The following is a 16,498-nucleotide window of genomic DNA, read 5'->3' as shown; positions in this document are numbered from 1 at the left end:
ACGTACAGATGTAGCACTGAAACTGAAGGATTCGAGGTAGATGATAATAGGAGGGGTAATATGTCTATATCTCATCTATTATTTGTTGACAATACACTAGTCTCGTCCAAACTACAATAGAAGGAATCAATTGCAAGTTGGAGATTGGAGAGGATCGGCAATGAAAGGAAGGCGAAACCACCCCATCTCTTTTGGAGTATATGGAACGAGCAGAATAGGAGATTGTTTCATGATAGTGAAATTGCTGTACAAAGAATTAAAAGAACTTGTTTTTCACTTGTATTTTTGGGGTAAAGAAAAAATACCATGTATTATTTATTTTTCCGTAACTGTGGTGTCTAGGCCAGCTTGCTTTAACTTCAACTAACTTTACAGGATGTCTGTTATCCCCCACCAACACAACTACCAAAATAACTCTATCCTCTAAAACATAAATAGATATGAAGAAATCACCTACTCCAGACTTTGTTTTGTTTACCAAATTGCCCTTATTAGAGTCACTTTGGTGCTAATTTTTACTTTTTAGTAGACTTTTCTTCACCAACAAAAGTTAAATGCTTTACTTGGCTGATCATTAGAAAGGCATGCTTGACACATGAAATCTTGAGGAAGAAAAGAAAGATCATACTTCCGTGGTGCTCTTTATGTGGAAAGACGGGGGAAACTAACAGTCACCTATTCTTACATTGTACTTTCACAGCAGAAATATGGTCCATGTTTCTCAACTATTTAGAAGTGAAATGGACTATGCCCGAACATACAGCTGATTTACTTAGTTGTTGGATCAGGAGAGGAGGTAGCAAGAGACAGAAGACCTGGTGGAATTTGATTCCACATTGCATTTGGTGGATAGTGTGGAAGGAGAGGAATAGTAGGAATTTTGAAGATATATCCAATTCCATTCACAAGGTTAAATGGAATTGCATTGTATCTCTATATTTTTGGTGTAAAGAGATAGGATTAGAGGATTCAGATCAACTTTTAGAACTCTTAGGATCCTTGTAACTATTATGCTTTTTGTTCTTTTCTGAATTTTTTTAAAGGTCCCCAGCATATCCTTAATGCTGAAGAATACAATGTTTACCAATTCTCAAAAAATGAGGATGTTGCCATTTGTTAAATAAGGAAAAGTGACATTCTTTTTGGAATGGACTAAAAAGGAAAGGGTGTCACCATTCCACATAAATTGAGACAGAGGGAGTAGTATTTTTTGCCTTTGCTGGGATTTGAACTTGGTGTGGACTGTGGAGACAATGTAGGACTGAAGAGAAGTGACACCATGCTGTATTTGATGGTTAAAACTTGGGCGGAAGCCTATGTATGACTCAAGCAGAGTCACACACACTTATTGTACTTATTTTTTGACACCTACTTAGTGTTTATTAATGAAACTTTTTGACTTGTAAAAAAAATTCCATTTGCTGAAACATTCCACATGCATAGCCAAAATGCATCAGCACTATCTCACTATCTTTTCTAAAGAGCCTCAGAGTGTTGCCTGTTGTAGTATAAAACTGTCTTCGCAACACATTATGTGTTTAAAGAAAAGTGTGTGATCTGTTAATTGCTGCTGGCTAACCTCTTTTGTAGCACTCTTAATGCTTATTATGTTGAATTTATGTAGGTGCAGAAATTGTGTCGAGTTGCAAAAGATTCAGTGAATAAGCTATGGTTCTTGAAGTTAATATATCTTCACCTCATAGGAGGTCACAGCCACAGACTGCATTTTCAACTTCATCATCATTTAAAAGACAACAATCACGAGGTGATGAATTTGGGAGCTGTTCGACTCTACTTCAGCGCCACCGCTTCCTGTTAACTGCGCTTTCACTCCTAGCATGTCTCTGCACTATCTATCTCTACTTTGCAGTCACTCTAGGGGCTGTTGAATCATGTTCTGGCTTGAAAGGGACTCAAAAAGCAGCATGCTATGTAGAGCATGGAAAAACATCGATGGGTAAAGGAAAACTCAAGTTCTTCTAGCACATTGATAATTTTCTAGCTGAAAGCGTTTTGCTGAATGATTGCTCCTTTCCTTATGAGGGGCATATTCATGTAACTCAGTGTAACTATTCCTCACATGTTATTTCAGACCTGTGCACAATAGTTTGTTTATATATATCAAATTGCACAAATTTTGGTCCAGGAAACTATTTGACATCGGTGAATATTCTCTGTTGCTAAGGAATCGATGTGAATGTTTGAGTGGCATTTTCTTGTGACATACAGATTTAAATGATGATGTGGTGATGAATCAACTGGAAATGTAGCATTATAATGTGCAAATGTAAAGATATTTTGGATAGGTATCCTTTTCTGTACATGCATATGCAAACACTATTACAGTATTTGCAAATAATATACGTTCTGAAGTTGTTGAAATACCATTAAGGAGCAAACTGGGATAGATAAAGTCCTTCGACTCTTAACTATAGATTTTTAGATCATACTCATCGACTTAAAATCTGGAATCACCTGTAATGGTCGTGAGTTTACACTAGTGTTATTCTCCTCGGCATTTCCTCACAGTTAGGCTATAGCATTTTCTTTCTGAAATCCTCTTTTCTTTTCCCTTACCTTTTTCTTTCACCATTCACCAAAACAAAAAAACAATAACTAAACCACGCAGAGAGTCGAAGAAAAGAGGACAACTGAATCATATAAAGAACAAAATTGGACATTATATTGTTATGAAGCTGAGTAAACAAGTACTAAAAGAAGCATTCCTACACTACTCTCCTTTTAAATGCTGCTGGCGACGATTATGGAAGATAATGCAAACAGAGGATGCGACCAGCCCCATCAAGTAGCCAGCCATAGCTCCATAACTCACACATATAGGCCATTCCTACAATCACAGATTTTGCATACATCAGAACAAACAAACAGAGAAACCCAACATATCCAATTTACAGCCCGGATAGTTCTGCAGAATAGCAAATCAAAAGTACACAGACCACAACACGTAACAAAAGTTTTGCCAGCAAAGGTGGAAGGGGGTAGTCTAAATTTCATCGAACATTGGCTACACTGTTTAGTAATAAGGTAAAAGGTTGGCTACTTGCTCTAAAGAGGATACTTAAGTTAAGAACACTCATTCAATCAGTTCTCAAACTCAAGAAGTGAAAATCCCTGTAACAGAGTTTGCAATAGACTGGTGAAATTATCAGTCGAGAGCAGATGAATCATTACAAAGTTCACAAAAATACACAAGATAATGGAAACGAAAAGTTGAGAAAATTTCCAAACAGCAATAAGAAGGGACCACTTTATTTTTGATTAAACTATCACAATGCGCTTGAGTAATTCACACCTTTGGTATATCCTGATAAGTTACCAACAGATGAACAAAAGCAAGATGCAATTTCATACACAGTTTCTTTGTCTTAAATTTTCCACTTTTACTGTTCTTGTTTATGGTCCTTCACAATAACTTAGTCAGTTGTCGAAATTATGTAATTTTTATAGAGAGAGAACAAGTCAAAAAGAATGTCTTGGCAATGTCAAGGAGCTTGGATGCAGCTACAACTCAGTTTATAGCAAAGCATACATTAAGATTAGATAGATATAGACATCTAATTCCAATCTCCCACAAATTGATGCTTTTATTTTTTTGGTAATGAAAAAGAAAGCATCATCTTTTTAATATTTCTGCTCACTTACTATTGACATGTGTGATTAACTCATCTAATAGGAGAGAAACACTTCTATTTATTTAATTATACACACCTCCTCAAGTGCGGGCTTGATTGTCTTTTACATGGTCCAATCACGTAAAATACTTTATAATAATGGATGGTGGTGAGATGCGGACCTAGAGCTTCTGCCTGCTTTAATACTAAATTGAATTGCATGACCATCTCATCTAAAGGTCTAATGGAAGAGACACAGTTTTACTTAATTATATTTGCAGCAACGACAGACACCTAATAGATCAAAGCACAAAGATGGAACAAAATGAATTTTGGTTAGATCAGAATAAGGCAGGAGCTATTTTCTAACCATAATTCAAAGACACTCAAGACCTTGTCCAAAAAGTGGACTTACACCTAAGATTGCATTCACCAAAGGGGAGCATAATTGGAACACAATGCATATCTGATTTCCTCCCAAAGAAAGAAACCAAAGAATGTAAACTTCTTCACTCTCTCTCTCTCTCTCTCTCTATGGTTTATTTTAGAGTAGGAAAGCAGAGAAGCTTTCCAATATGTGCCTTTCTTTTTTAGACAAGAAAAGGACATGTTGGCGCCAAGAAGGCGCAATCCTATACAAGGAAACGGAAAAAGAGTGAATGCAAAAACAAATTATACAAAATGTACAATTCTTGGGGACGTGGGCTGTTCGGAAAAAAAGAACGAAGTACTATTGAGATTTCATGTTTGATCTACCAAACTGAAGTATGCTAAAGTGAAAGTTTAACTGATCTGAGTTTACAACTTCCTTGTTCAAAAGCTCAGACAAATAGGAATATAGAAGCTGATGGATTCGGTTTGCCTTGTAACTTTTATGTTTTTCTATCACGAAACAATTTGTTAGCAGACTTATCAAACTTTGGGCAGAAATAGATTTACTGAATCACATTATTGAATCTGAACCTCAAAAGATTCAGGATGAAAATGGACCATAACCGTTACTGCAACTGGACTGACTTATGGACTGATCATTAGATGTCCCAACTATCCAAGTTTACAGCAGCATACCTGCCATGGCCTTTCCCAATCAAGTGGCATAGGCCAAGCACCAAACCATGCTCCAATAACAGCTCCATAGGCTGGTATGCGGATCATATAGTCTATAAAACTAAATGCCCTGCAAGAATAATAAAACATGCATAAAATATATCACGGACACGGAGAGTTCTTAGATCAAGATATCAAATGCCCATTAATCAGGGAGACAGAAGTTACTTTGTTGAAGCAAATACTCTGTGCCAATGAGTCCAAGCTGAACCAAAAGCGCAAGCTGCCGGGACAAACTGCCAAGCAACATAATAGAAAACATGAAAAGGACAACTATCAAAGCCGCAAATACAAAAACAATTTTATATCAAACCCTGAAAATTTCTTTTCTTCTTCGAAGTATTTTAAGAAAACATAAAATAAAACCACAACAAAACTGGAGACTTATTTGATATATTTTAAGGAGATAACTTTTTCGCAGGAAATAGAAGTCCACAGTTTGGATACTCACAGTGAATGATGACATCAGAAGAGACCAATTCAGGGTCTTGGTAAAATACCTACAGGGAGATAACCAAGGACAAATTGGATTAAGGACCATTAAGTTTGCTCAGCAACATCAAAGTAATTTCTTTCTGATAAATAAAATCAAAGCAAATTAACAGCCATTAAGAATATTGATGGAGTAGTATAGGGAGAGGGAGAAGGATTCACATATGGTGTTCATGACCTGGAAAAACGTACGACAAATCTCCATGGGTGTTCTTTGGAGACGTTTGGAGGCTAAAGATGTACCCATAGATTACATTTGAGCAATTAAGGACATGTATAATGGAGCCAAGCTCTAAGCGAGGACAGTGGGAGGTGACTCAGATAACTTCCGAGTCGTGATGAGGCTGCACCAGGGATCAACTTAGTCCGTTTCAATTAGTGTTGGTGATGGATGTACTAACGCGGCATATTCAGGGAGATATGCCATAGTGTATGCTTTGCTGATGACATGATTTTGATTGATGAGACACATGACAGAGTTAACCATAGATTAGAGGTTTGGAGACGGACCTTGCGGTCTAAAGGGAGGGTTCAAATTGAGCAGGGATAAGACAAAATACTTGAGTGCAAGTTTAGTGATGTAACTCACGTGGCAAATGTGGAAGTAAGAAAGTATCAAGTACCTAGGGTAAAAAATTCAAAGAGATGGGGAGATTAATGATGATGTTACATGTCGTATTGGAGCGGGGTTGATGAAATGGAAGCTCGCATCTGGTGTCTTGTGTAATAAGAATGTGCCACCAAACCTTAAAAGTAAGTTTTATAAAGTGGTGGTCAGACCAGCTATATTATACGGGGTGAAGCGTTGGCTGGTGAAGAACTCACATGTTCAAAAGATAGGAGTAGTGGAAATGAGGATATTGAGATGGATGTGTGGGCATACTACAAAGCTATGATCCGGAATGAAGTTACTCGAGACAAGGTGAGAGTGACCGGTAGACAAGATACGGTAGGCAAAACTGAGATGGTTCAGACATATGAAGAGGTGCATGAGGTTGACTATAGTGGCAGGTAGAGGTAGGTCAAAAAATTCTTGGAGAGAGATGATTAGACAGAGCATGACTCACATGCAGCTCAACAAGGACATGACCTTAGATAAGAAGATGTAGAGGTCGAGAAATAGGGAAAAAGGTTGGTAGATTATGTTGTCTAGTTTCCCTTTTCAGTATTGTAATTATTACTCCCCATTCAATCTTATTCTTCAATTATAGTATTACTTGTTAGTTCCTTAGCTTTAGTTATTCCATTATTTTGTCGCTGCAACAATTTTTTTCTATTCTTTTGAGCATGACTTTTCGACTATATTTACTTTATATACTTGATTTATTACATGTTTTACATGAGCAGAGGGTGTATCAGATATGTTGTAAATTCTTCACGTAGTCAATGAGATTAGACATTGTGAAGAAATGAACATTGGCCTTCACTCCACCTCAAAAGCCAACTCATGAGGGGAAAATTAGGATTGCTCACAACCATACAAAAACACCACAATCCATTCCCCAACCAATGTAGGAGTTGACACTCCCCTTACAACCAGGACCAAACAACCAACAACTGGAGCGTGGATAACACAACACAAGGGCACAACATTGAAAAAAGTTACAACATGGATTAATGGATCTCACACTGATACCATGTAAAAAATTGTAATTTTGGCCTAGCTCAACCTCAAAAGGTAGCTCATGAGAGAAGGATTGTTCAAGACCAAACAAGGAGACCACAAAGCATTTCCTCAACCAATGTGGGGCATGACAAACAAAAGCACAAGATAACTCCTAGGTTATAAGAGACAAAAACACAAACAACATCTCGGTATTAGAAATATATAAGATTTATTCAACAGAGAACGTATCTGAATGGTAAATGGAGGTCATTTTGGAAACTCAGAGAACACTTAGAGATCTATGGTGTATGTAGATCAAACCCCTTTTCGCCCAAGCTCAAGCATAGTTCACTTATTTGAAATACTTATAACAGAGAGAAACAAATGCATATGATTACATACTCGAAACCAACAGGTGCTCCCAAGATAATAGCTCCCAGTGCATTAACAATGGCCCCTACAAACATAAAATAAGACAAGTCATTCGCAATATCGACAATATTGGGGATAGAATATTGTTAATATAGTCCCAGCTAATGAAACCTACTTCACTTGTCATGATATATTTTGAGATATACTAAAGAGGAAAACCCCCAATAAAGGTAAAACACATGAATACACAGTTAATGGATGAATCATTACTTCGAGGGGATTATACTGTTCCCAAGGACTTCAGGCAACAGATGCATTCAGAGACAAAAGACATGCTTCTAAACCAAGTAATAAACTTATACAGTACCACAATCAATTAACATAGAGTCTCAATCCCTGCGTTGGCTACATGAATTCTCATTATCCATTAAGCTATATTTGTTCTTTAATACAGAGAATTCATTCAGAAACTTCCACAGATATTTCACTGTAAATCATTTCAAAATCAAAATGCAAATGCTTATTTTTTAAAAAGAAAGTTTATTTTCCCAATGCAAATCCTTAACTTCATCTGACAACGTGGAAGAAGGTTTTTCATCAATGTGATTCAGAAAAACGCTCTCTTATGTTGTTTAAGGGATTCAACAATTATTACTCAACAACAACACCAACAACAAACCCAAATAAAGCAGAGTCTGGGGAGTGTAGAGAGTGTACACAAACCATACCCCTTATCTCGAGAAGATAGAGAGTCTGTTTCAACAATTTATTACTCACAAAAAATTCAATTGAACATCATTCCGGCAAGTGTTTCATCAAATCACCACATATAGAGAGAAAATGTAGAATTTTGTTTCCAAGAATGACTAACCTGCAACAAGACCCACATACCCTCGTCCTGCAGCTCGGAAATACTACGAAACACAAACAATTTCAAAATTGAGAGATTTACGATATTCAAAATATTAAAATTCAATGTAATCAAACACACAAAAAAAAAAGGATTAGAATTACAGAGCATTGCTCCATATCTTGTCGAAGATGACCGAAAAGAATCATCAGCACAGGACCCACAATTCCCTGAAAAAAAATGAAGCCTAAATTCAAAATCAACTACACAGATTACTCTCTTTGTACCATATATGTTAATTTGATAGATACCCAGATGATGAAAAGCGTTTGTGTTGGATGCGTGATGAGATTGATAGGAAATAAAGTGTGAGCAACCATGGAAGTTAAAACCAGTATAGTTCCAAGAATGAAATGAAGACGAACAGCTTGGAATGGTGGAATGGGCAAAAATACGCCATTTTCACTGATTAAAGTATCCATGACTGCAGTTTCTTCTTCTTTAATTATGATGTAAATCGCCAAGCTTTGTGCGGGATTATGTTAACTCAATGGACACACATATTGATTTTGGATGATAAAGTAAATAGAGAAAATGCCATAAATAGTTTATCAATATGAATAGGTCTAAAATGATTCTTTACTTATACACTTACCAAATTTAGTATTTTAAAAATTCAAAAACTTATTGATTTAATTCCTTAATTATATATTTATCGATTTGGTCCCTTAACTATATATATTTAGTAACTAATCATTTTAATTATGTTTAGGACTTTATTTTAGTTAATTGTATCTCATCAATTAATTTTAACCCATTTTTTTTAAATTCATTTCAAAAAAATGTCATCTCTATAATTAAAAATAACTTAACTTTTTATTAAAAAAAAATCTTCTTTTATGCTTAATGAAATGATTTAGACCCCTACAAAATTATCCTAAAGCTTACTTTAGATCATTGTTCCTAAATGACCCTATTACTACTCTGTGCGAAAATTTGTATATTAAAGTCTTAAATGATGCCCGAAATCTAAGTTTCCAACCAAGAACAACCATTCATTTTTCCCACCATTTCAAACCCGTTTTCAGCCCTCTACCCCATAATCCTTACGCCCGAAACAATGTAGGAGCATTGTAAACGTAAGGGAAACGACCATGCTTTAGAAATTTCAACAAATCAAAGCAAACTTTCAAAATTCAAAAACCAACTCAAACTCCTACTCTACTCAATCGATTTCTAGCATTTAACAATCATTATGCACTTAATGAAATAAGGAGACTCGAGATACGATTATTAAGTTTTGACGCTCGGGGCGGAGTGATCAGGAGAGAAAATTCAAGTTTGGGAGTGAAAAATGACAGAATGAGCGAGAAACCCATTTCTCTCCCCCTTAAAACTCTTTCCAATCTCTCACTATAGCGGCAGGACAACCGCTACATCGACACTGCTAAAGCGGGGTCCATGTTCATGGGTGGGAAACTTTTTTGTTGCTTTGTCCATTTAATTTCCTTGGCGTGGTTATTAGCAAGACCCCGGTGTACCTGGGCATTTGGGAGGAGGGAGTTTTCTATGGTTGCGTAAGACCTACATTCTCTCTTGATATTGTAAAAATTAGGTGATAGTATTCCATGACAGCTTTTTTTTCTTCCGTCTTAAAAATTATTTAAGGATAAAGGATGGGTAAATTGATATTTGTTGTAATGGACAATTCCTTTGTTATTCAGAATACACCTCATGCGAAACCCCAATTTTTTAAAAATACATTGCCAAATTAAATTGGGGTGAAACGATGAAAATTTTGAATTTGATCTGGGCTGAGGTCATCCTGCCATAGCTGGAATATTCCTGCTATGGAGCCGCCGCTGTAGCGGCGTCTCAGCTGCTATAACAAAGTTGACGGGGCAGAACCTAGAAAATACGAATTTTAAAATTTGACTCCTCTTCAGCGGTAAAATAGACGAGGGTTACTCCAAAAACCCTCTTAGACTGCTTTAAACTTGGGGAAAATGGCGAGGAGGGATTCTAACGCAAAAAGAACCAAAACCCATGGATTTCAGGCCTACGTTCCTCAAGATTCACCCCACGGAGCCAGAAACTCGTGTTCAAACCGCTTCAACAATTGCTTGGCATACAGGTAGGCAAAGATTAATTGAATAGTTAAATCTGTCTTTACTTGCATAATATGTGATAGGTTATAGGGAGATTTCATGTATAGACCTTCGAGTACGGAGTCTGAATGGTTAAATGTGTTGGTATTGTTGTTGAGAGCAGTAACATACTTGTTTATAAATGCTAGTCTTATGATAGTTGATAGGCGTTATCCTAAGGATGGTAACTTGTTGCTAATCAAATTATAGGATGGAGAATTATTTGGAAAGGATATTTTGAGGTAGGTGATGGTTGAATGTTTTCCATTCTACGTGATTGTGGGCATGTTAACTATTTCGCTAGTATTATTTGTACAATATGTGGTTACGGATTTGAAAAGAGAGGAAAGTGGAATGATATTTGGTTTGTCAATCTAATGCAATGAACTTTTCTTTATTACTTGCGGTTATAACAATTGTATTTGTATTAATGGTAATTATGATTGTGTGATGTTGTGATTCTCAGTTGACTCGAGTACCACTCCTGATACATATATTTTGGTTGGTTCAGGTACCACTCATGGTACATGATATATCTTGATTGAATCGGATACCACGACTGGTACATATTAGCGGTTGGTTCGGGTATCACACCTGAAATGAAATATCTATTGATTGATGCGGATACCACGCTTGGTACAGGTTCTATATTGGTCATCTCGTGTATTACATCTTATACATTGTTTGATTGTTCTTTGTGTGTTGGTTCCATGAGTGGACTAAACTTATTTATAATGTTGTATTTGTCACTTGTTGGTCCATGAGTGGGCCGAATTAATATATTTAAATACTTAAATGGTTATTGTGTAGACCGTTTTCTTGTTAAATAGCGTAGATGAGGTTTTAGGGATCCTTGGAGGGTCCGAGTCTATTGGAAGGGGGTGGGGATGTTGAACTAGGTGTGGGTTAAGTCGAGGGGAATAAGTAAGAGTATTGTTGATGGTCCACTAAAGGGGCCAAGGGCTAGGGTGTTGGCAAACCAGCTAATAAAATTGGTGGTGGATTTGATTTTGGGAATGGAATCAGTAGGGAGATTATGTGTTAGTAACAAACGATTTTAGAAAGTTTTTATGTGATAAAAGGATTAGATAATAATCCGATAAGAGGTTATAATGACTTTGGGTGGTGGAGTTGGCAGTGGAAACGGGGCACAGGTGACTTGGTATAGAGTGTACAAGTTCAAAGGTAGTATTGCTGGTAGTAAGGGCAATGGTTAAAGGATCGGGGTTGTACAGTTCGAGTTATATGTTTCCTCTAATTATTTACATAATATTATATGGTGGATTAAGATCGACTGACGATTCCTATCATTACGTGTTATTTGTACTAATATTACTCTTGCTATGTCACTTGACATTGTCTGGTTGTAGGATCAGTGTTGTTTCCTAGGTGAAGACGACGATGATCTCCGGCAAATTCTACTCTTCTTTCTCTTATGGGGAGTTGTGTTTTATTTTTTCAGATATTGTATCCTCTTAGAAGCTCTTGTATCTGTTTAGACTTGTTCCTAGGGAGGGTTCCATGTATTTTTTAAAGGTATCTTTAACGTAATCAAGGCTGACAATTGGTTCTTTTATTTAAATAGAGGGATATAACAAATTTTGTTCACTTCCTCATTTTCAGTTTTAAATTAGGTGGTAAGGGTTCTCCTATCTAGATGTTAGATAGGTACCCGCACGACCAGGTAGTTTGGGTCGTAACATCTAAAGTAGTTCATATCTAAAATTTGAAATGATTTGGTGAAGACTTGAGTGGATTTGGTTGAAAATTGAGATTTGAGGTTGAAAATGAGCCTATTTTTAGATTTTGGAGAAATAAGTACATTTTGCAGGACAATTTTGATTTTAGCCATTTTTTCAACAATTAATTTCCTAGTCCAATTTTAAGTAGTCTTATCAACTTATTATTAGAGTTCTTTTTTGTAGGTGTTTTCTTTTTCTGAGGTAATAGAATAAACAAAAAGAGGAACAAAGAAAAACGTAAATAATAAATATATTTATTGCAAGTTACTATTAAAAAATTTATGCTTTTGATCTCATAATGAGAGTGAAATCACTTTTCTTGCCACGTCAATTCTTAGGGTGATATTTATTTCATTTTTTGAAAATACAAGAGGATATTAAGACCTTGGAAAGAAAGATTTTGTCCCTAAAACTTCAATTATAGATTGAGATATTTATATTTTTTTCTTAAAATTTATGTAACAATTAAAATAAATATTATTATATTTCAAATAAGAACAACTATTTAAAGTTCAAAAAAGCTTTAAAAGCTTGACAGATTCAGTAACAACATAAAATAAAATATACAAAAGAACCCCATTTGTTCACTTAATTTTTTATTTTATAATAATCATTCTTATTTCACGACAAACATGGAACATGAAGGATTAAAATAATTAAGGCTTTGTGCCTTTATCTATGTGTTTGACAAACAAGAATTGGGGTAATGACTAAAGAGTACTTTAAGCATATTAGTCCTGCCTTTGAACACCTAGCGTTCCACTTTGAATCACATAAATCTTCTTGCAAAAAATACAACTCCATTTCATTAATTATAAGGATATAATAAAATTCAAATAAAAAATATTATTAGTAAAGGATAAACATGATTAGTAGATGATTAAGAAAGTGTCACATATATTACCTGAACCAGCTATAGTGGTTGGAATGAAGAAAGAAGTAAGAACAAACGTCACCAAAAGTAAGGTTGCAAAACTTAGCTTCATCATTCAAAGAAGAATTATATTTCAAGTGAATAAAAAGTCTATATTTCAAGTAAATAAACTTCAAGTCTAGATATAATACATATTTATTGGGGGAGGAAGGTTGATAACTATTTTACACCTCGGATCCAAATTAAACACATTATATTTTTTCTTAAATTGAACATATTATACATTTTTTCTCACACTTGAACACATTATATCTTCTCTTAAACTCGAACGCATTATATTTTTTCTTAAATTGATAACATTATGTATCTTCTTAAAATTGAACATATTATATTCTTTTTCTTAAATTGAACACATTATATTTATTCTTAAATTGAAAAAAAAAATATTTTTCCTTAAAATTGAACACAATATATTTTTTTCTTAAGCTCTACACATTTTATTTTTTCTTAAGTTGAAAACATTATATTTTTTTTTTAATTTGAAACATTATATTTTTTCTTAAATTGAACACATTATATTCTTTCTTAAATTGAAAATTGTATTTTTCTTAAAACTGAATACATTATATTTATTTCTTAAAATTGAACACATTATACTTTTTCTTTAAGAAGTTATTGACATTATCAGTATACAAAGGGTGGAAATCATTTACAATAGGATGCCGTTTATAAAGATAAAAAAAACCTGTGCACAATTGTTGCTATCTAATTTATATCGAATTTCCACTGAAAATAATATATTAAGAGTTTAAGACAAACAAACTAGTTATGAAATTGGGACCAATCAAGCTAAGCCATATAATTTTTAAATATTTAATTTTGTTTAAAAACTAATAAGGATAATGTCATGACCCAAAAATGGACGTGATGACACTTGTCTTTTCCATCAAAAAAGGTTAGTCTCAACCCAACAAAAACGAAAGAAATGCGGAAATATAAAACAAGAACAAGAAAAAGGCGGAAAACTTATTCATCCTAAACAATACCCCAAAACCTGGTTGTCATGTGTATAAACCACTAATGAAAATACAGAATTCGAAATATAAATACAAGTCTCAGTCTTTGTTTCTCAAGTAGAACAAAGCTTAAGGAAAAGAAAAAGAGGGTCCGCCAGGATGACAAGAAGCTACCTCTCAACTCTCAAGTCCTTCAACGAGCCTCGAAACTCAGGAGAAGAAGAAGAAGATCACATAGGTGCTCTAAAACCATCAACTATGCCTCCTTGATGGTGCTCACAATGGACCAGAAGGAAACCCCCTCTCTAACTTCCCTGAACACATAGGATCTGACGGAGGAAGTCAACTCTCTCACAAACTGGTGAACTCTCTATGCCTCATCCGAAACAATAGTCATAGCATGCTTAGAAAGCTCACGGAAACGAGCCTCATACTTGGTCATAGACAAACCGCCTTGAGTCAAGCTTTCGAACCTCAGACGACTCTCCTCTTTCAAGCTCCAAGGAATGAAACGATCCTGGAAAGCACTAGAGAACACATCCTACTCTACCCAGGAAGATCCAACTAGTCTAGACCTTACAAAAGTCCTCCACCACTCTCTGTCGCGACCACGAAGTTGGAGTACAATAACCCAAACACCACAAGAATCCACTATACCCACTGCCTCAAGCATCTCATGGCACAAAGTCAAGAACTCATGAGCATCATCGCTCTTACCACCATAAAACTGGGGTGGTTTCATCTATTGAAACCTTTCATAAAACTACTGATTAGCCGCTGTCAGAATAACCTTGTGAGCAATCTGTGCACCAACAGCTGGTGTAGGAACCACTGGTGGCTGGCTCACCTGATTATGAATACTCGGAGTCTGTTGTTGATCTAGGGTCTACACCCCTACCTTCGTCTGATCACCCTATGGCGTATCTGTCTGACTACCCTGAGAGAGGTTTTCTAACACATCTAGCGTACTCAACAAAGTCTCCTGAAACAAAGGATCTCCAAACTCAGGAGGAACCTGTCCTCAACAGCCTCAACATATGGCTTAGGAGAAACCTCTCTAGCTCGACCTCTAGCTGGTGCTTCTCCACGGGAACGACCTCTACCTGGTGCTACTCCACGAGCACAACCTCTAGCTCGGGATCTACCTCTACCCCTAGCGGGCCCCTAACAATAGGCTCGGTGACTGCCTCCCATCTACCACTGGAAATAGAAGCTCCGGTCCTCGACATCTATCAAAACAACACGTGGCAAATCAACATTAGCGAAGGTAACCACACACAATAAGAAATGATGAATAAAGACAGTTTCCTAATAGTCTCCGTAGCCTCATGAAGATAAGTAAAGACGTCTCCGTACCGATCATCAAGACTCTACTTAGACTTGGCTTGTACAGACGTGAGACCTATGAACCTGGGGCTCTGATATCATTTGTCACGACTAAAAAATGGACGTGATGACACTTGTCTTTTCCCACAAAGACAAGTTAGTCTCAACCCAACGAAAATGAAAGAAATGCGGAAATAGAAAGCAAGAACAAGATAAAGGCAAAAAACTTATTCATTCTAAACAATACCCCAAAACATGGTTGTCACGTGTACAAACCACTAATGAAAACAACGAATTTGAAAGATAAATACAAGTTTCAGTCTTTGTTTCTCAAGTAGAACAAAGCTTAAAGAAAAGAAAAAGAAAAAGAAGGCCCACCCGGATGACAACAACTATCTTTCAAGTCTTTCAACGAGCCTCAACAGTTAGGAGACAAAGAAGATCACATGGGTCCGGGCTCGAAACCTACAAAGGTGTAAAACCAAAGGGTGAGTACCAATAACACGGTACCCAACAAACAACCTAGAAAAACAAGTCATTTATCTAGAAATTGAATACCCTTTGCACTCCAACTGAATCTTCTCAAACTATAATCTACACGGAAATCAGCACAATTTAGCAATTCTACAATACACATCTCACAAGGTCCAATAACCACAACTTAATAGTCATAATCAATAATCAACATGAATCAAGTAAGTCAAACTCAAAGTCAAATAGTTCAGTAACACGCAACAATTATATCAATCTCAAGTAACAAGCAAGTCACGCATGCATAAGCATCAAATTCATCAAGTCACAATAGTCAATCTCTTCCCAGAACCATTTCCCATGAGCACAATATCACTAGCCGGAACCATTTCCCATCAGCTTTATAAATACTTGTCGAACATGACCTCGATATCACAACACTCACTAGCAAGTACCTTGGCACTATAACACTTGCCAACAAAGACCTCAACATCATAAATCATCACATGTCTCATCACATTGTTCACAATCAACACACATAAGCAATATCACACCATATAGAAGAGATAACTATTCACACAATTCAAGTTCTCATTCATGCTTTCAAGCATTTCATCAATTAATTAACAAGGGTCACATTAAGGCAACTCACATCACATATTCATCACATAACCTTTTTCATTTCAGCCCCTTTTTATTCATTTAGATGTAACAAGTGGATAATTAAACCCTTCACCCCATCCCCATTACTCCCAACACACAAACAATAAAGGAAACACACAAATTCTACTAGAATACAAAGTTTAGGAGATCACTTTCCTAAAATAAATCAACAATCACTCCAAGAGTTGAGTTTTCCCCTT

At 35.9% G+C, this 16,498-nt stretch overlaps 2 protein-coding genes across 2 annotated transcripts; one reads left to right on the top strand and one right to left on the bottom strand.

Annotated features, from left to right (window-relative positions):
- The first annotated feature begins 1,668 nt into the window (after positions 1–1,668).
- Positions 1,669–1,983, top strand: LOC125830347 (uncharacterized). The gene has a single exon (XM_049509535.1). It carries the CDS (start codon positions 1,669–1,671, stop codon positions 1,981–1,983), a length of 315 nt encoding a protein of 104 aa, XP_049365492.1.
- A 717-nt stretch (positions 1,984–2,700) lies between these two features.
- LOC125830435 (uncharacterized) lies at positions 2,701–8,660 on the bottom strand. Its single transcript, XM_049509631.1, has 8 exons — positions 8,371–8,660; positions 8,224–8,289; positions 8,081–8,123; positions 7,240–7,294; positions 5,191–5,239; positions 4,908–4,975; positions 4,701–4,809; positions 2,701–2,848 (listed from the first exon to the last, which is right to left on the bottom strand). Exons 1-8 carry the CDS (start codon positions 8,539–8,541, stop codon positions 2,732–2,734), a joined length of 678 nt encoding a protein of 225 aa, XP_049365588.1. The 5' UTR covers positions 8,542–8,660; the 3' UTR covers positions 2,701–2,731.
- Positions 8,661–16,498: the final 7,838 nt, after the last annotated feature.

Source organism: Solanum verrucosum, unplaced genomic scaffold, assembly GCF_900185275.1.
Source record: "Solanum verrucosum unplaced genomic scaffold, falcon-dt-bn FXZP01000228.1, whole genome shotgun sequence".
NCBI classification, from domain to species: Eukaryota; Viridiplantae; Streptophyta; class Magnoliopsida; order Solanales; family Solanaceae; genus Solanum; species Solanum verrucosum.
This window is presented reverse-complemented; position numbering and strand designations above follow the sequence as displayed.